The sequence below is a fragment of the Ambystoma mexicanum genome, chromosome 11 (assembly GCF_040938575.1).
Source record: "Ambystoma mexicanum isolate Mex_15411 chromosome 11, UKY_AmexF1_1, whole genome shotgun sequence".
NCBI classification, from domain to species: Eukaryota; Metazoa; Chordata; class Amphibia; order Caudata; family Ambystomatidae; genus Ambystoma; species Ambystoma mexicanum.
The window spans coordinates 1,398,259,843-1,398,280,049 of record NC_090934.1 but is presented as its reverse complement, the minus strand read 5'-3'; the positions used below and the strand labels follow the sequence as shown (position 1 = coordinate 1,398,280,049).

The following is a 20,207-nucleotide window of genomic DNA, read 5'->3' as shown; positions in this document are numbered from 1 at the left end:
CCCCGCTCATGGTCCGTGTGTTCCTCCCGTTCCCCCCACCCCCTGCTCATGCCCCGTGTGTGGCGTTTCCCCCCCACACACCCGCTCATGCCCTATGTCTCCCTTGTGTTCCCCCACCCCCCGCTCATGCCCCGTGTCTCCCTCCTTTCCCACCCCCCGCTCATACCCCGTGTCTCCCATCTCCCCCCCACTCCCCGCTCATGCCCCGTGTCTCCCTTCTTCCCCCCACCCCCCGCACATGCCCCGTGTCTCCCTTCTTCCCCCCCACCCCCCCGCTCATGCCCCGTGTCTCCCTCCTGTACCCCGCCACTACCCGCTCTTGCCCCGTGTCTCCCTCCTGTACCCCCCACCCCCCGCTCATGCCCCGTCCGTGTTTCTTTTCTTGCCCCCCACCCCCCTGCTCATGCCCCGTGTCTTCCTTCTTTCCCCCCACCCCCGCTCATGCACCATGTCTCCCTTCTTCCCCCCCACCCCTGCTCATGCCCCGTGTCTCCCTTCTCCCCCCCACCCCCCGCTCATGCCCCGTGTCTTCCTTCACCTCCCCCCCACCCCCGCTAATGCCCCGTGTCTCCCTTCTTTCCCCCCCACCCCCCGCTCATGCACCGTGTCTCCCTTCTCCCCCCCACCCCCCGCTCATGCCCCGTGTCTCCCTTCTTTCCACCCCCACCCCCTGCTCATGCCCCGTGTCTTCCTTCTCCCCCCACCCCCTGCTCATGCCCCATGTCTCCCTTCTTCCCCCCACCCCCGCTCATGCCCCATGTCTCCCTTCTTCCTCCTCCACCCCCTGCTCAAGCCCCGTGTCTGCCCTGTTCCCCCCCACCCCCTCTTATGCCCCGTGTCTCCCTCCTGTACCCCCCACCCCCGTTCATGCCCTGTGTCTTCCTTTTCCCCCCCACTCCCCGCTCATGCCCCGTGTCTCCCTTCTTTCCCTCCACCCCCCGCTCATGCCCCTTGTCTTCCTTTTCCCTTTTCCCCACCACTCGCTCATGCCCAGTGTCTCCCTCGTGTTACCCCCCACTCATGCCCCGTGTCTCTCTCCTGGTCTTCCCGACCCCCCGCCGATGCCCTGTTGTGTTCTCTTTATACACCCCGCCTTCCCTTTCGATGGTGTCCATCGTGGTAAAAGATTTTCCTTCCTACACCGGGACGCCTGCCTGCGGCGTCGCGGTTTGGGAAGAAAAATCTTTTTTTTACCACCCCGGGTTCCCACTTTGAGAACCTAGGATGGTAGTGGACTTCCGCCATTGAAAAGGACGTTATGGTTACATTGCACTAATAAAAAACTATGAAATTCAGTGAAAGAAAATGTGTTAAAGTGACTTTATGGTTAAGTTGCACTAATATAAACCTATGAAATTCAGTAAAAAAACTTTGTTAAAGGGACGTTATGGTTAAGTTGCGCTACTAAAAACCTATGAAATTCAGTAAAAAAACTTTGTTAAAGGGACGTTATGGTTAGGTTGCGCTACTAAAAACCTATGAAATTCAGTGAAAAAACTGTTAAAGGGACGTTATGGTAAAGTTGCGCGACTAAAACCTATGAAATTCAGTGAAAAAACTTTGTTAAAGGGACGTTATTGTTCCAAGTAAAACCGAAAAACCCTTGAAATTCGCCAGTTATGGTAAGCTAAGCAACCATAACTCGCGCCACCACCGTGCACTGCTAAGACTAACACCCACTAACATTTATATATATTTGTGTGCATACCCTACGGTTTGCCTAGTTTTCAGGCCATCTTTTTTAAACATTTCAGGCTTATAAAAGATGGCTTGAAATGTGTACTTTTCAAGCCATCTTTTATAAACCTCGAAATATGTCGAGGAATCCCCAGGTTCGCCGAGGGTTAAAGACACCTCGGCGACCTGCGGAAACAAAGGGACAGTAACTGCCTCTGGTGACCTCTCGCGCGAGGGGTCACCAGATGCAGTTACTATGACTGATGGAAGTGGCAGCCAGTCACAAGCGTCGCTGTGGCTGGCTGCCACTTCTGTCAGCTCGCCTGACTTCATTGCAGGCTGCGGCCACGACGGGATAATGCATCCCACCAATGTTGCGGTAGGACGGGGGCCCTGGCAGGGCCCCGGCTCAGTCCCACTTTTTGGAGACTGCCGGGCCCCGGCAGGCCCCGGCCCACTTTAAGCACTGGGTACAGATGAGGGTACACCAAGTATAGTACGAAGAAGCTTCCCCTCCAATTCCTCCAGCCACCTCATTCTATACTCAGAAAGCACTGCTAGGCCATAGAGAATCCCTGGGACTATGCTCCCAGCTCTTCCGCGGTCCCTCAGGTCTACCTTCTGCACCTCCCTCATTCTATACTCAGAAAGCACTGCTAGGCCATAGAGAATCCCTGGGACTATGCTCCCAGCTCTTCCGCGGTCCCTCAGGTCTACCTTCTGCACCTCCCTTATTCTATACTCAGAAAGCACTGCTAGGCCATAGAGAATACCTGGGACTATGCTCCCAGCTCTTCCGCGGTCCCTCAGGTCTACCTTCTGCACCTCCCTCATTCTATACTCAGAAAGCACTGCTAGGCCATAGAGAATCCCTGGGACTATGCTCCCAGCTCTTCCGCGGTCCCTCAGGTCTACCTTCTGCACCTCCCTTCCTCCCTCCCTCCCTCCCTCGGCTCGCCGGCAGATAAACCTTGCATTCTCAAGCCGCTGCCAGGCTTTGGGCATCCTCTTCCTTGCTGCTTTCGCCTGCACGCTGTGCCTGTGTCTCACTGCCTGTGCCATTTTACATATCCCACGCAATTCAGGACCTGTAGAACAACTAGCCTGCGTGTTAAGTTTCAGGCTACTCCTGCTCTGCATAGACTCTTTGCTCCTCTTCCTTGTCTCAGTACGTGTCGAGTTATGGGACTTGAAGTCCATAGCTGTTATTGGGCTTCTTGTATGTTGCTCAAAAGTTTTACAAAAAGCCTCATTGGTTTTATGTGAAAAGACCTCTTTTTAAAGGTCCCAAAAGAAAAAGACTGATTTACATGTACCGATTTTCTTTTGATTGGAAAATCGGCATTGTAAAGATCTTTTTCTCTTGAGACTTTAAAATGCGGTTTTCCCTTTGTAAAAAAAATATATATATATATATATTATATATATATATATATATATTTGTTTTAAAAACATTTTTTTTAGAGGTTTTACCAGGAGCCCCCAATTTTCCTCCAGGCCCCCAGTCCCCCAAACCAAAACACATACACACACCAACAAACGCGCATCTACGACCCCTCATCTCAGCCCCAGGTCCCCACTCCCCCAAACCAAAACACATACATACACACACAACACACACACCAACACTCACAGCAACACACCCGTACCCACACACACCATCTCTCAGCCCCAGCACCCACCCCAATACCCACCACCCTCCCAAGCCAAAACACACACACACACACACACACACACACACACACACAAACACACACACGTACCCGCACCCACACACTTACTTGTTCTCCTGGTCCTGCACTTCCGGTCCCGACCTGCCTGTCAGCCCCTTTGCGTACTCGTGCGTGGCAGGGGCGTGACAGTTCGATTTAGAAAGACTGCTCCATGCGGTCACAGAGTGGTCTTTCTAAATCGGTCTTTTAGTGAAAAGATCTTTTTGAAAAGATAGTTTCACTTAGGACCGCCTCATCAACACCAGGAAATGTTAAACATGAATTGCGAATGGCGGAGTCCTAGATTGGGGACCGACTAGAGAGATTCCAAGAAAAAGATTTTCTGACCTTTACTGCAGGAGGGAATTGTTAAGCGGCAATAGGCCATTAAAGACTTGGGTATTAGAGGGTTTTCGTCAGAGGAGAAGGGGGAAATACTGCATCTCACCCAATGAAGTCACCACCTCCCTCGGTCATTGTCTCCATGTGGTCCTCCTTCATATAGCCACCCCCAGGGTAGGATCAGGTAGTGGCTGTTGTCCCCTGGCCACAGGGGGGAGGTCATCGAAGAGGAATCTGTGAGGACTCCACTGGATTCATCACAGTTGCAAACGTGGGACATAAGTTGGGAGGATACCCCAGGGGCAACGTGCTCGCCTTGGAAACAAGACGACACGGAGCAGCACAGTTTCGATCACTGGTTCCATGCTTAGAAACCTCTGGGTATTAAGCACGTTATAAATAACCTATCCTATCATAAAGTGTACTTTGCTGAGTAAGCACACAGCTGTGACATAAGCCTGCCTCCAATATGTGAATGATGACTATTCTAATCATTAAAGACGCACACATAGGAAATGCAAGTGATGTCATCCTAGGGTAAAAGGCAACTTTACACAACTTAATTTGATGATTCAGGGTCATCAAACTCCATTATTTCACTTAAGATCCGCTGGTCGGAACTTTTCGTAAAACTGCCTATTTGAGACACGACCAGAAGAAACCTAAAACGCTGATTCAGCACTTGAGCATTGTCGTTCCGCGTTTGGTAGAGTTTCCGCTCACTACTACTACAAAGGCACTTCACTGAGATTTTCTTTTCTGCACTGCCCACTTTGGACACTGACTTCGATACCCCCCCCCCCCCCGCAACCCCTCGCGCCTCTGCCCACATGAGTGAAATGAGCTCTGAACATTCAAAGTCAAAGGGGAGATGTTACCAGCAGGGCCAACTCCTGCACAGGGCCTATTGCAGCCTGCATGGCAGAAATGGGCCATTTCATAGTGGTTCTGCTAAAAAAAAGATCCAAGGAGGCACTTAACGTCATGTGCCAATCAAGGGCTCCCGCTGAACACCTGCATAATAAAGGCCTGTTTGACCCATTCTAAAAAACAGGTAAGGCGTGTTTGACCAGTAGGTGCATTTATTCAATGCACCTTTCCCAGTGGACTCAATGGACATCCTGGTCTGGACTCCATGGACATCCTGGTCTGGACTCCTTGGACATCCTGGTCTGGACTCCATGGACATCCTGGTCTGGACCCAATGGATATCCGTGAACGGTTTTACAATCTACTTTTGCATTTCCTGCATTTATAAGTCAACACCTCTGACCGGGTTGGGCTTGCTTTTGGTCAAGCCACCTCTATGCATGCGAGTAATTCAACAGGTTTCGGGTTTGGCCAGGTTGGCCGAATGAACCCATATGGTTCCTACCCATTGTAATACCCAAATAGCTTTATCACATTTGCGGTGTAGGTTACGTTTCAAAGTTAAAAACAATGAAAGGAGTGGACGCAGAATGCCAGTTATACTCACGTAGTTCTGTATGAGATCCGGGTGGTTCTTCTCCACCCCGTCATCAAGAATGGTCACCACCACGTTTCTGCCGGTGTAGCCTCTCTGCCAGGCCGCAAAGATGTTCATCTCGGACCTGCAACGCGCAGTCTTATCGTCACAGTGCTAAGGGCAGGCCCACCCGTGGAAACACAAATCAAGAAAGGGCACAAAATGAAGCAGGCCGCAATAACCAAAAGCCCCGTCAAGCGGTAAAGGGTAAAAACATACCAAGGAGAAACACACATTGATACAACACTGAAACTCACAATCAGAGGGCTGAAGCAATGGACACAGGACGCAGGGCAGAGAAAGCATGGGTTCAGAATGTACCATAGTCTTCCAGGTTCACCTTCTGCACTGCAGTCTGTCTACAACCATCACAAATGCAGGACAACAAGGTTGTGGTGATGGCAACAGACCTGCAAGCTTGTGCTATTTGGGTGCAACAGAAACTTATTATTATGCTGAAGAGCGGAGAATCCACACTCTCTGGAACAGGGAACTACCACGTATAGGTGGTATCAGGTAATAAAATTGCAGCAAATATTTTGCTGGTAAAATAAATTGCAGCAAAAATGCTGTGGTTTGAGTGGTTTGACCCGGTAAAGGTGTACCCCATGATACCATTTAAGGGGAGCTGAGGTTGTGGGGGTGTCCCCCGCATCCTTTACATGATTGTGGGGGGGGAAACCATGGCATTTTTGCCAAGAAATTTTGTATTCACTGCCATTTTTTCTGCGATTTTAAGACATGGAACCGTATAGATATACTGAAACGAAAACCGAGAGGACGTCATTTAGAAGAAAAGGATCAACAATTATTTATTTAGAAAGATACATAATTGTTTAAAGACTAAATCATGAATGAATCAAAAAGAGCAGCAATCAAATGCAGGTAAAATCACAACTTTCAAGGGACACAAAAGAAGCGACAACAGCCCACGCACACCATTCACTCAGGAAATCTACCCTAATACAATCGTCCAGCAACAAGTCAACATTCATATTTATACAAAACACTGAATAAAATGTCATAACATATCACGATTGTATTAGGATAGATTTCCTGAGTGATGCGTGTGAATGAGGTGTTGTCACTTCTTTAGCGTCTCTTGATAGTTTTGATTTTACCTGCATTTATTTGCTGCTCTTTTTGATTAATTCATGATTTATTCTTTAAGCAATTATGTATCATCCTAAATAACTAATTTGTGATACTTTTCCTCTGGATCTTCTTGTCAGTATATCTATGCAATTTAGACACTATTCTCTGGTACGTCCAATCTACCAATAGGCATCCATTTCTGCAGAGTATAAGTACCTGAAACATTGTGGTTTTTGGCAAGGTGTGTGGCCTACAGGAAGCCATTTTTAGTATCAGCTCAAAGGTCACTGCGTGGTCAACGTTGAAATGCAGGACTGGGCATGGCTGAAATGCGGATCCCATAACACCAATCTGAAAAATGTCCAGCATTTGGTCCAGTATAAAATGGCCAGCTCTCAAGACAGGGCCTGGAGCTAGCTTAACTTGCACAGTTCGGTGCACATGCCTGAATGAGCCTGGAGTTAGCTAAGCATGCACATTTCTGTGCACATGCCTGACAGAGCCTGGAGCTAGCTAAACTTGCACAGTTCGGTGCACATGCCTGAAAGAGCCCGGAGCTAGCTAAGCATGCACAGTTTGGTGCACATGCCTGACAGTGCCTGGAGCTAGCTAAACATGCACAGTTCGGTGCATATGCCTGACAGAGCCTGGAGCTAGCTTAGCATGCACAGTTGAATGTACATGCCTGAAAGAGCCTGGAGCTAGCTAAACATGCACAGTTGGGTGCACATGCCTGACAGAGCCTGAAGCTAGCTAAACATGCACAGTTGGGTGCACATGCCTGAAAGAGCCTGGAGCTAGCTAAACATGCACAGTTGGGTGCACGTGCCTGCAGAGCCTGGAGCTAGCTCAACATGCACAGTTGTGTGCACATGCCTGGCAGAGCCTGGAGCTAGCTAAGCATGCACAGTTGGATGTAAATTCCTGACACAGCCTGGAGCTAGCTACGCATGCACAGTTGGGTGTACATGCCTGACAGAGCCTGGAGCTAGCTAAACATGCACAGTTGGGTGCACATGCCTGACTGGAGCTAGCTAAGCATGCACAGTTGGGTGTAAATTCCTGACACAGCCTGAAGCTAGCTAAACTTGCACAGTTGGGTGCACATGCCTGACTGGAGCTAGCTAAGCATGCACAGTTAGGTGTACATGCCTGACAGAGCCTGGAACTAGCTAAGCATGCACAGTTGGGTGTACATGCCTGACAGAGCCTGGAGCTAGCTAAGCATGCACAGTTGGGTGTACATGCCTGACAGAGCCTGGAGCTAGCTAAGCATGCACAGTTGGGTGTACATGCATGACAGAGCCTGGCGCTAGCTAAATATGCACAGTTTGGTGCACATGCCTGAAGAGTCCCGAAACATCAACCACTATGAAGACTTGAGTCTCCCATCCTGAAGCACAGGAAAAAGCAAAACCAATGGCCCTGACCTGTAAACAGCGGGAGTGCCTCCTTGCCATCTGGCACGTTGAGCGGAGTAAGACATTATCCCCTTGCCTGTGGCTTTTCCTTAGATTTGTCGGGCATTCTACCAAGCAATAGTCTGTAGGGCATTTTCTGGGAAGGGCACGCGAACAAAGGGCAAACGCTAAAACCACGCAACTATTTTAGGGTAGACTACTACATACCTGATCTCTAAAACGTGCACAGTGTTACCATCATTTAACACATCAAATTCAATACAATGTAAATAAAGTGTTCTAGTGTATTCTAAGGACACAGTTCAGTACAAGTTCCTTTTCACCTAAAACGACCTAATGTTCTCAGTGGCTGTTGGTGCAACCTCCCTGCCTGATGACTGAATGCGGTTAGACCCGAGTAAACTGCAAAGCACTACATAGTTCCCCCACACCAGAAAGAAACGCTTGCCATAGGGTAAAAGACTAGCCGATGTATAAACAGTACAAACGTGGGTATTGCAACAGATCTTGAAAAGGAGGCACCGGGGGACCCCGTACCCCATTGGCTATTCGTAGGTCATGGAGCTCTGAGGAGGAAGCTAGCCCGGAGGGGTTTGCATACATAGGGCCTCATTACACGGATGGCGGTAAGGGTTTACCGGTACCGGTAAGGGTACCAGTGCCGGTAAACCCTTACCGCCTTACTACAAGTTCCCTTTGTGGGACCCTACCTTAACGGCTGGTTTTACCAGCCGTTAAAGGACAGGACCCGCAAAGGGACCTTGGAGGTTATTACGGTACTCGCAATTTGAGGTACTGTAATTACTGCCTTCCCCATTCCCATTGAGCCCTATGGGGGCAAAAATGGGAATCGGGAAGGGCCATGGTGAATGGGGAATTACCGCCCCCACACACCTTGGAATAGGGCGGTAATTCCACCATTCACCATGGCGGACTCAGTAAAATACCGGCGGCAACCATGGCGCTAATAACGCCATGGTTACCTCGTCTGTGTAATGAGGCCCATAGTGTTGGAAACAAATAATGCAGTGAGTACAGGGTATGTGGCTTTTCTTGTAGTCGGTTTGTCAACAGTGGTGATGCTCAAGTCCTGCATAAGAAAAGGATACAGTCAGACTTGTTGGGTTCGAGATTGAATCAATGAATTGCACATTTTTTAAGCAAAATGTCTGTGTGGGGGTTGGCCGCAGCTATGCCGGCTCTACATCTTGTGAACCGACATGTGTGGGGAACTTTGCCACTGCATTGAATTATGGGCAACGCCGCAGGCACCAGGCGTGGCCTGGAAACCTGTGCCCCATGGCAGCCAGGCAGGGGAGAGGGGGAGCAGCAGCCCAACAAATGGGCTAGTGCTCCCCCTCTCCCCCACCAAACTACAAAAGCAGCATGCAGTCGCCTAACTGGGAAACACAGAGGGTAAGGCAAGGCATAAATCAACACCTTGCTCTCCTCCCACAGGGATGCCAAGCATCAGGGCCCAAAGACAGGAAGTAGGCAGGGGAGCAGTTGTCAGGCACCGTAAGGTGCAACTTGTTGTCGGCATCAGCCGGCCAGGGGGCTGGCACCACAGCCCCTGACCCCACACAGAAGGATTCAGGGGACAGCCCCTGGGTCCTATATAAGAAGCTGCTTTGGCAGCAAAAAACTGAACCAGTTTGTGGTCCCTGCACGGGGACCCAAACCAAAGAGTATTCTGTGCACTCAGAGTCTCTTTCTTTTTCCCAGAACCCTCCCACCCAAAGAAAAAGGACGAGAAGAAACAGAAAGAAGACATGTCACTGTACGGTGACCACACTGTCGTGGGACAAGAATGGTGGCACCAGCCAGAGGGGGTAACCTTAGGACCTGATGCCCAAAAGTACAGCATATTATGGTTACTGTCATTATGATGATGTTTGTTATGACCATAACTGTGCAATAAAATCCCACAGCCTTTTATTGCCAACACTCACCCAATGTCTCGTGTACTACCTTGTGAGGGAAAAGCATGGGGCGTATTTTCACCGAGGGCATGTTACCACCCTGTCGGCATATGGGTCCACTGGTTAAAGGTTAACGAGCTGCTATATGGCGTGTGGTCCTGCACGCTCTACCTTTGAAGCACCTCCTGCATTAGCAAGCAACGGCACAAGCATCAAGGCCCTAAACCTTCCCCAAGAACACACCATTTTGACAGCTGCTGGCCTGCCTGGCATCTCCCGCTCCTCGGAGGTGCAGCTGAGAAAACCACGAGAGCATGGCAGTGGAAGGTACACAAGCTCATTGATGTCAGGGCTTCTGTGGTCTTTCGGAGCTGGATATCGACCAGTTTATTCCCAGCTGGAGAATGCAGAGCATACCGTCTGAAGCTCTTAAGCAACTCCCTTCTCCAGTGAATCACACTCGGACGGGCCTGACTCGCACGTAGGCTTTACATGGGTTACTTACCAGCGCCCAGATACCTACGGGTCAGGTGCGCTTTACAAATAAAACAAACAACATGAACTAGTTTAGGGCATATTACGACATGAGTGCATTTTATCTGAGCAGACCTCGGACCCCAATACTAGCTCTGCTCCAGGCTCCCAGCTTCTGGATTCGAGACAGCTAAGTGAACGCCACTTGAGGCGGCACCTGAGTCGGAAGTATTTGCAGGCTGCTGGCTGATTTAACAATGAATCGCATCGCGGCTAGCCTAGTTTAGCCTCGGGTACTGGCTCGCCTTAGATCAGGCGGGCTCGTTTGTTCCAGCCCCGTAACCCCCACCGCCCGTTCAGCATAAGGCTTGTTGAATCGGGCTCCGCCTTTGAGTGAGAACATGGGCACAGGTCACAGGCAGCTCCGGCGAACTGCAACAGGGCACCTCTGAAAGTAGTCATGTAGATAAAATATTAGCGCAAAGATTTAATGTTGTCCATTTTTAGTTGGTGTTCTTGACAGTTCTTTATGAGGCTAATCCGTCGCGCCACTTTTATAGTCTCAGTCTGTCTGTTGTGCACTACTTTCCTTCCCTCTGCAATAGTATAATGTCTATCCCGGAGATTTCACGTTTAATCTTTGCCTCATGGGATGCAGTGTCCTCACTCCACACTCTTCTCTTGCCCACTGGACCTTCCGTCATGTCTGTCTTGTCTCTCTGTCGTTGCAAGGCATGCATGGGACCCTTACAGTGTACCAGAATGTCTTTCTTGGTTGTTTGTTGTTGCAAGGCCTGCATGTGACCCTTACAGTGCATCAGAATGCCTGTCTTGTCTGTTGTTGCAACCCCTGCATGTGACCCTTACAGTGTATCAGAATGTCTGCCTTGGTTGTCTGTCGTTGCAAGCCCTGCATGGGACCCTTACAGTGTACCAGAATGTCTTTCTTGGTTGTTTGTTGTTGCAAGGCCTGCATGTGACCCTTATAGTGCATCAGAATGCCTGTCTTGGTTGTCTGTTGTTGCAAACCCTGTATGTGACCCTTACAGTGTATCAGAATGCCTGTCTTGGTTGTCTGTTGTTGCAACCCCTGTATGTGACCCTTACAGTGTATCAGAATGCATGTCTTTTGTCTGTTGTTGCAACCCCTGCATGTGACCCTTACAGTGTATCAGAATGCCTGTCTTGGTTGTCTGTTGCAACCCCTGCATGTGACCCTTACAGTACATCAGAATGTCTGCCTTGGTTGGCGGTCGTAGCAAGGCCTGCATGTGACCCGCAGGACTCAGTGTTTAGCTCTCATGCTTTCTCTCCCAGAGTCTTCTCTCCACTTGGGAACTGGTAATCTCTCCCTCTGACTCTTCATTTCTCCCGACTCTTTAGACCTCCATTATTTCCCATCCTCCATACACTCCTGAACTCCCTGCTAGTTTCTCGTCCCTTGAATACTCTTTACCCTGAAGTTTGCCCACACCTGTCCCTAATTAACTATTGCCCCAGTCTCCTGCCCTTGTTCATTCTCTGTACACATTCTCCCGTTTAAACCCACCTGGCTCCCCTCAAATCACCTTATCTCCTGCCTTCCCTCACTCTGTCTCTCCCTTGCGCTTCTGTCCTCCTTTATTCTCCACTCTCCTGACCCCTCAGTGTTCATGTTACCTGCTCCTTCTCTACGTTTCTCCCTCACTATCCTACGCTTATTCCCTCTCCATTTCCATGCACTGCCCTGCAGCAGGGCCCTGTGGAGGTGGTGGGTTGGAGTTAAGGGGTCTTTCAAGTGCTATAAGCAGAACCCACAAATAGGGTAACCCCTGGTAAGTTTTGAGATTAAAAGTTGACTGTTTTTTTATATGTAATTTCCCCTCCAGTTGTACACCCCCAAACGTCTTGCTACTGTTTAGACACCATTGACTGACTTTGCCAGAGAAGCACAGCTTTCAGCTGCATTCCTCTGGGCTTTTGCTCACTTTTTATGGGGAAACTGACATGCCCTTAAAACAGTCAGTACTGGGAGACTTTGTTTCCCTTAGTCCTTTTCCAATGTTGCAACTTTTCTGCAACATGTAACAAGTGCACAATGTACCTTACAGTACAGTGCACTTGGGTCTCAGTCATTTTCAAAGACCCTAGATACTTTCGTAGGACTTTTTAGGAGATGTGCAGATGTGTCATGGACAGGGCTGGTGGTAGCTTATCTTTTCATGTAATTTGAACCCTTTCCTGCCATTTTAACCATGCTTACCACGTTTGGCACGAATAGGTGGCCTGGCTCCAAAATGGCCATGCCAAAAGGTTCTTTGTCCTGTCCTTTGGCCATCTTGCCCCTTTGCCTTCCCCAGGTCGAGCCGACCCGGGTCAGTCCTTATTTGGTCATGCAGTTTCCCGCGAAACACCAACCTTTCGCAGGCTTCTGCATGCCTTGTGTGTGTGCCTCCAGGATGTGGGCTGGGGTGACTGTCCCCAATGCACATCCTGGGTGCCAGAAAGTCTGGAGTGCTGTGAATGCTTGGGACCACCGTGGTCCATGATTGGTCCATGTATGGAGTGTGTGTTTGTGAGCAGTTCGCCCACTGGGTCCTCTCCATTTTGGCGCGAAGGGAACCTTGGATAAGAGGAGTCTGAAAACACCCATACCATGTCGATCTCTGGAGTTCTCACTAAACGAAGGATAGGATCCAAGTATCCTGAAACTAAGAAGCCGAGTCTAGGAACTGCTGGTGAACCACTGGAAGGTTTGGCACCCTGAGCCTGCTGTCATCCCGTGGGACCCCTCTGCATCTGGTGATCCTAGGTGGTCTGCGAAGATGCTTTGACCCATTTGAATAGTGGAACCAACTATTCTCGGTAATTTCAACAAAACCTGCAGTAAGCCTTCTCTGAAGTGTCCCTGGGCCAACCAGTGGGCTGACCATCTTACGCAGGACCTTTGCTCTGATCCTGCTGTCATTTCGAGGAGGCCCTCGAAAATTGGTATACTGCTAGCTCCATCTCCCTGGCACCCTCACACCGAATTTCGAACACTTGGCATTCGCATGTCTGAAGTGAGACGAGTGCACCAGGACCGGAGTAAAAGGGGTTACCGTGTTGCCCAGCCACGGCAACGATCTTTGCAAGTGCAAAGCATTTGTGACCCTCTTGCCCCTGAAGCCTGCTGCAGTGGAACTGGCCTGATCCATCCATCAGGAGCTGAGAAATTGCCACTGTCCCGTTTGGGAATCATCACTGTATCGCCGGAACTGAAAGCCGCAGAGACGTCCTTTTTGTCGCATTTGAACCTGCAGCCACAGTGGACTCAACTGGCGGAGTTTGGTCTGGAGTGCGCCCGGGGCCAGTGAGTAACCTTAACCGGTGGCCCATAGCACCTAAATCTGTATTTTACACACAAGTGGCCCTGGGGGTCCCTCTCCTTTCCACTGCTAGTGCGAACTAGCAAACTATTCCTGAACCTTGGAATCACCTCTGCCTTCAAGTGGAGGCCCTCCTCTAATAGTGGGACTCTATTCTTCATCGCCTCACCCACCTTCCTGAGCTGCTAGAGACCCCTGAAGATACCCCGTTTTGCCTATTGGAACAACCATGTGCGCCAGCACTACATGTACTATTGAGCATAAGGCTCCTCTCTTCTTAGGGTTTGGACTGCCTCTTAGTCAGGTGTGCGCTTGGTGTTGACGGACTAAAGACTATCTGCACTGCCTATTTTCCTTCCCCTCTAAGTTGTGAGCATATTTTGTGCCTTTAACCCTTTAAACCTCAACGGTCTTCTTTATATCTTGATTGTGTTGTGTTGGTTTAGTAAGATTGCTGTTATTATTTTACTGTGTGTTGAGTTACAAAGGCCTTGTAATAAATGTGTCTATATTTTTAATATAACACCTGTTTGAAGGAATTTGTAAGTGTCCTTGCTTTGTGTGCTCATTGAGTTCTTTCAGTAACCCTCACCCCGCCTGAGACTGCCGCCTGCCATAGCTGCCTTGATTGGTCTGGCTTGTCCAGAGGTTACCCTGTTCCAAGAAACTAGGCTGGCCTTCTGAACCTCTGTCCACCAGGTCTTAACAGTGACCTCCTTTAAGTCTGTGACGTTCAATGACATTTCAAGTGTGTGGGGTACGCACACTGGGGACATCCACACAATGGTTCTGCATGTTATAGGAATTACCCCGTAATATCATCTCATGTAATGTCCCTTCCCATTGCCTTGAACCTTATAATTTCCAATATTAGCTACAGACTTGAACTTTCAATATTACCCTCGTTGACACCAAAACCTGGCGAGGAGGCCGAGTGGTCTCTAGCTAGAGTCAGACCCCCACACACAGTAAACTGGACAACAAAAAAAAACAACACAATATGGCATTTGTCCTAAAGTTCAGCATTGTGCAACTCACCCAACTCTAGGCTCCGCCTTGATGACCCGCCTGCCTGGAGCCCTCTGGCATGTTTCCCCACGGGGCCCTTTGCCTTAAATCTGCCACTGTCCCCCACCCCGACCCGAGGGCTGATGGGAAATAAAGCCAGCTGTAGCCAAGCGACTTGCACTCAATGGAGGCCCAACAGGTGGCGGTGGACGTGCACTGCAGCCCCCTGGAGCTCAGTCCTCTCATACACAGGGAGGGGGGAGTTGCCCAACTCGCCACACTTCCCATAACCCATTGAGTGATAGGCACGAGGCCAAAGGTTTCCCTCATACTCACTCTGCAGCAGCATGTGGCTGGGAGGGATAACTTAATGTAGGCGGGTCACTGGGCCTTTCTCCAGTAATAACTAAAATCACAAATGCTTAAGACGCAGAGCCCAGAGGCATGTCTGGAGGAAATTGTGGAAGGCCCCCCTTTTTGTAGACTGTTATATTACTTGTCCAAAGTTTGGGTTCTTTTATAAACCGTATTGAGGATTTTGGATTAGTTATTTTTTTGTAAGTTCTGTACTGACGGTACGTGTGAGCAGGCAAGGAGGATTGTGGAGGCGTAACCCACCGCAGGGGGCCTCGGCGGGGTTACACGGAGACACGGTAAGAATGCACTGGTAGGCTGCAAGGCTACTCTGGGTAATAATAAGCAGCGCTCAGATGCCTGAGGGTTCGTAGCGCTATATGAGTGAACATTATAATTTGTATTGCTGCACGGCCACAAGCTTCGGACAGCGGCGCTGCAGGTGCAATACCTCGACCTGGCCTCAGAACAAATGGGCGGGGAGGGGGGGGGGCACATGGAACTCCTTCCGGCCTCCAAATATTGGGCGATGAAGTAACGTGAACAAGAAATGTGTAACCCTTGTGTAAAGTGAATTATTTGGAATGCACCACAATAGGCGTGTGTCTTCCTTAGCCGGGGTATAGCCAGGATGCCGGCTCTGGTTTTTGTTATATATCCCCTACAAGCGAATTCCTGGCTCAATGCAGCACCTGCGGTATTTCGCATCCCAAACATATTGGCCTGAGTGTTAATGGCGGCAGGCGACGGCTCCCACACTGGGGAGAATGGGTACTGGGTTCCAGGCAACAAGGTCATTTGGTGGTTAGGGCACAAAGCGACTATGGTGTGCGTGTCGGAAGGGTCAAGTGTGGGCGCTATGCGCAGTGGAAAGTTGATCTCTAGAAAGGAGAGTGCACAATCTAAGCGAGAAACAAACCCTTTTGCTTACAGTTTGCAGTTTAACAAGTGATATCTGCCCAATTAATTAAAGGCGGCACCCATTTTATCTTTACCAGAATGATGAAATGCCTGTATGCAAATCCCAGAGTACAGGTTGTAGGAAGCTGTTGCATTTATCCAACTAAGCTAACGTGGAAGTTCCAAGAGCAGAAGGCTTGTGTGCGTGCGTGCCTGGCCTTAGGCTTACCATGTACCACATGCTGGACCAGATGGGGTCATTGAAGAAAAGAGCACTGGGGTCGGGCCTGCTGTGCCTCTTGACTCTTCTTTTCACTTCCTGCTGCTGCACCCACTCCACCTGCAGAAAACAAAAGCAGTACAGGTGTGAAGACGCATGATGGGCAGTGCTTCGGTGAAACCCATCTTACGGGCAAGGGACCCCAGAAACTTCACACACTGCTGGAAAGGAACATTGCTTTGGGTTGGTCAGCGCTGGGGGCCTCATAACCTTTTCAGCTGAAATGGGCCTCGAGCCCCAGCGGGCCCCTGAGCTGCTGCCCCTTATAAAGTCTTATAAAGAAAAATAATTCAATACTTGAAATGTGCACTTTGCAGCGTGCACGTTGCGGGCTGAGTTAGCTGGTCACCTCCCTCCGGTCTTGCAGTATCCAGCAGCCTTCTCATCACCTTCTTGCCTTTTTACACTGATTTCAACTACATTAACGCCTTGTTAAGAGACAGAGTTCAACAGCTGTTCAGTGGGCATTTAGAATTTCAGCTTCCCACCGCTGTCGGTCTTTATTCTTTGGAGAGGCCAATAAACCTGCCCCCCTGATAATCTGCAGCTACTCACTCCCTCCCCTCCATTCCTTTATCCCTCCATTTTGATCTATGCGCTCCACAGGTGCCACTGACTGGCTTTCCCTGCTGTAAGCAAGGGGCCCTCAATTATCATTTTAAATAGGCCCCCAGGAGCCACAACACAGCTTCATATTTGTGTATGTGCCATCTGTTGCATTGATATTTGTATTTTTGTGCATTAGTTAAATTTAAACTTTAAGCACATAAAACCAATGAACACACAATATCAATAAACATCACACATTCACAAGATACATAGGATATTTGTATAGCGCCTTGAAACTGGCTACAGCCTTTGCCTTTGCACTTAATAATTACTTCTTAGTACCGCTACTTATGTGCGACTCGTGTCTTGGACAGGCTTGTAGGGGCCCACCCTTACCTCTTCCTTCATTTGCCACCTTCCCTTACTCATCCCCCACCATGTGGCATGATGGCGATGCCCCTGCCAAGAACACAGGATCAAGGTGCCAAGCCCAATGGGCCAAACTCGGAGGCTGGGAATAACACTCTCTTGGTGGCATGTGTGCCTTGTTGGTGGCTACTATTGGAATCAATGTGAAAAGCCCTGGGCTGTGCCCTACACCCTCCAACCTTTCCTCCGCTCTTAGGGTGGCCTCTCAGTGCACAAACATGTTTCTCCTTGAAATCAGAGGGCCAGGCTCATGTGTGGCGCTGCTAGAGCTCACATACTGTCCCCCATCATGCCCACTAGGGGGTGGGGGAGTAAATGGAAATCTGGAGTAAGGGGTGCCGGACTATGAGGACTGGCATTTACTCCTACACCCAGCCCCCCCTCTTCCTACAGACCTTTGAAAGGATTCCAAACAAATTACATTTCAGATTTGGAGGACACCAAAGATTAAAACCCAACAGAGGCCCTTCCAGAAGTGTTTCTGGTCACGGATTGACCCAACTGAGTACCTGCCCACATCAAAGGCAACATGCTTACAAAAGGTACACCTGGCACAAGAAGGCACGCCATACAACCTCGCGAGCCATGGGCGCTAGTGGTGCTTCCATACCCAATGAAAATTTGAAGAAAGTGGTGCCCGGAAGTGGCACACACTATTGCCAGTGCAATGGATAGTTCACATCACATAGTGCTGTCAATGGCCTGTGCAAGTCATTGTGCAAATTAACATGAGACGTCCATACGTTTTTCCTAATTTTTCAAATGTATTCTCGAATCAGAAGTTAGTCATAAATGCCAATCCGTGTTTCGTACATAATAAGCATACCTTGTTAAGGCACTCCCATGAAGAAGCTCACGGGGAACCCACGATGGCCACAGTTGAAACTGGTGAGATCTTTCCATGGGATTGCCTTGCCAAATAGCCCATATGCCTGAAACGGTTTGGGTCTATTTGACCGAAAACATTTGACCTCATCACATTTCATCAAATTTATTTGACCTTTGTTTCGGTCTAAAATGCAGGGGGAGATCCCCCCCCCCACAACCCTCTCTCCCACAAGCCCTCAACCAAATCTATACCTTTACCCACCCCCATATATATATTTAATTAAATGTGACCGAAAAATACATTCAATCAAATGTTTTAGGTCATTTAAGCTAATAACCCTGGAACACGTGTTGGCATTTATGAAAAAATAAGTTATAAAAAAAGTGAATAAAATCAGAAAAAAAGAGTTCATAAACTTGCATCCAGAAATGACATGTTCAGGGATACCAGGATTGTCGGCGACGAGGAAAGACAGCATTAAGAGAACTCCTTATGCGGCCATTGAACGCAAGGTTATCAGTGCACTTTTTCTGCAGCTGCTTTGCATTCACATCCAATGAAACATGCTGCCAGAATGTTACAACAGTAATGGTCCTGATAAATCTCTGTAATGTGCATTCTAAACTGAGAATTTGCAGGTTCCCGAACACAAGAGGACCGAATAACATTCATTTTATATACGCTCTGCAGATCTGGTTCTTCGCTGTGCTAAAAGCACTAGACCTCAGATTAACAAATGACTCACCCCTGGTAATGTTCTTTCGACTGGATGTTCCTTCTATGTTTTCCTCATCTTTGAACCCGAAGCAGGATATCAGAGTATATTAAAGAGGCAGAATACGTGGGAGGCCACAATCTATTCAAAACAGAGAGATGGTTGATGTTGCACGGGGGTTTTCTGGTTGGAGGAGCCAATCCTTGCCTGCATGTGCAAAGGGGCCCGCTATTGGTCATAGGCAGTTCAGGGTTAGTCATAACAAGGCTACACTGGCTTGCACGGCCAGGGTTGTATAAAAGGGCCATAGCTGGACGCATCAAGTTCAGGGAGGAAGGACGGAAGCGACTCTGGCCAGAGAGTCCTCTCACAGGGGGTGGCTATGTGAGAAGCTGCCCAAAATGCCACTGGCATGGTAAGAAGGGGCCCTGCTCATGGCAAATGCGAGGATAGGAAGTGGGCTTGTAAATGCAGGCAACCTTCAGGACTAGACGGCACAGCAAATGGGCTGCCCATAAGAACTGATAGAAATTGGGCTCCACACACTTTCTTGAATCACTCTTTGGGAATGAAGAGGTGGAGAGCCACAAAATAGGGAAAACCCCATGACAGCTGTTTTATGACAATAAGGCTGAAGGAAAAGCCCTGGATTGGGGTTCTCCTCTTGTGAACCCGGTTTTAAGATGCCAACTATAATCTACAAAAAATAGTTAGAAACCTACCGATTGAAGCTCTAGTGGAGAGGACAGAGGAGCCAATCGGAGTAATGGTCATTATAGCAGAGCTGTGTTCTTTTCTGACCTTTGGAGGACTCCCAACACAGCCTTGTTTGGCTGCTGGCCAATAGTTCCTGCCTAGCTAATAACTGGTGAACCCTCAAAATGCAAGTGAAACTTTTTACCAGTCTGGTCCGTAAGAGACGTGTGTCCTGAGCCTTGAAAAGGCCTTCTAGATATCCTAGACACTGATTCTGCTGCCACCGCCCCATCTTTCACAGAATCAATTACTGTGCCTGGGAAGTCAAGTCTGCAAGAACCAAGGTCAGATCATTGGCACGGCGGGAAGTTTGCCAACATTGAACCCTTGATTTGTACATTTTCTTGGGGGGGGGGGGTGATTTTTCTTTAATTTATCCATGCCCTCCAGTATCTGATAGTTGCAATCCACCAATACTTCGTCTTGTCCACTTTGATAACAATCCTTCCCATTAATGGAATTGTGCTCCCAGTATTGGGAGGACGGGACATGGCAATGGAGACCTAACTCTTCTTCTGGCAGAGCTCTACTGCACTTATGCATGATTGGGGTAGGCTTGCCCCGAGGCTGGATCAATGATCCGAAAAGCTGGACATCTTATTCTGATTCACCAATGAAATGGAGTCAGATCACAAAAAGAACCAATCAAACCCGCATTTGAAGAATTGGTCTCCATTTATGGAAAGGTTGATCCCATACGTGAGTACACAGTGCCAGGGTGGATTTCCCCGACAGTGTATTCACAAAAAGATCAGAACACTGCGACCATGGACTTGCTGGTCCACAGGTCCCTAAAAATATGCAGTACTAATGTAAAACGTATGTGCAAGAGGTGGTTAGACACTAGGCACTATAAAGAGTAGTTGAAAGTATGTAAGTCTCCATGCGGG

At 49.0% G+C, this 20,207-nt stretch overlaps 1 protein-coding gene across 1 annotated transcript in view; it reads right to left on the bottom strand.

The window, feature by feature from the left end:
• The window catches only part of PCSK6 (proprotein convertase subtilisin/kexin type 6), a 1,232,090-nt gene that overhangs the window by 635,788 nt on the left and 576,095 nt on the right, over nt 1–20,207 (bottom strand). The window contains exons 3-4 of the mRNA XM_069625020.1: nt 15,989–16,099; nt 5,209–5,352 (exon numbers count right to left, since the gene is read on the bottom strand). Coding sequence (XP_069481121.1) covers nt 5,209–5,352; nt 15,989–16,099 — 255 coding nt within the window. The remainder of the gene's footprint in view (nt 1–5,208; nt 5,353–15,988; nt 16,100–20,207) is intronic.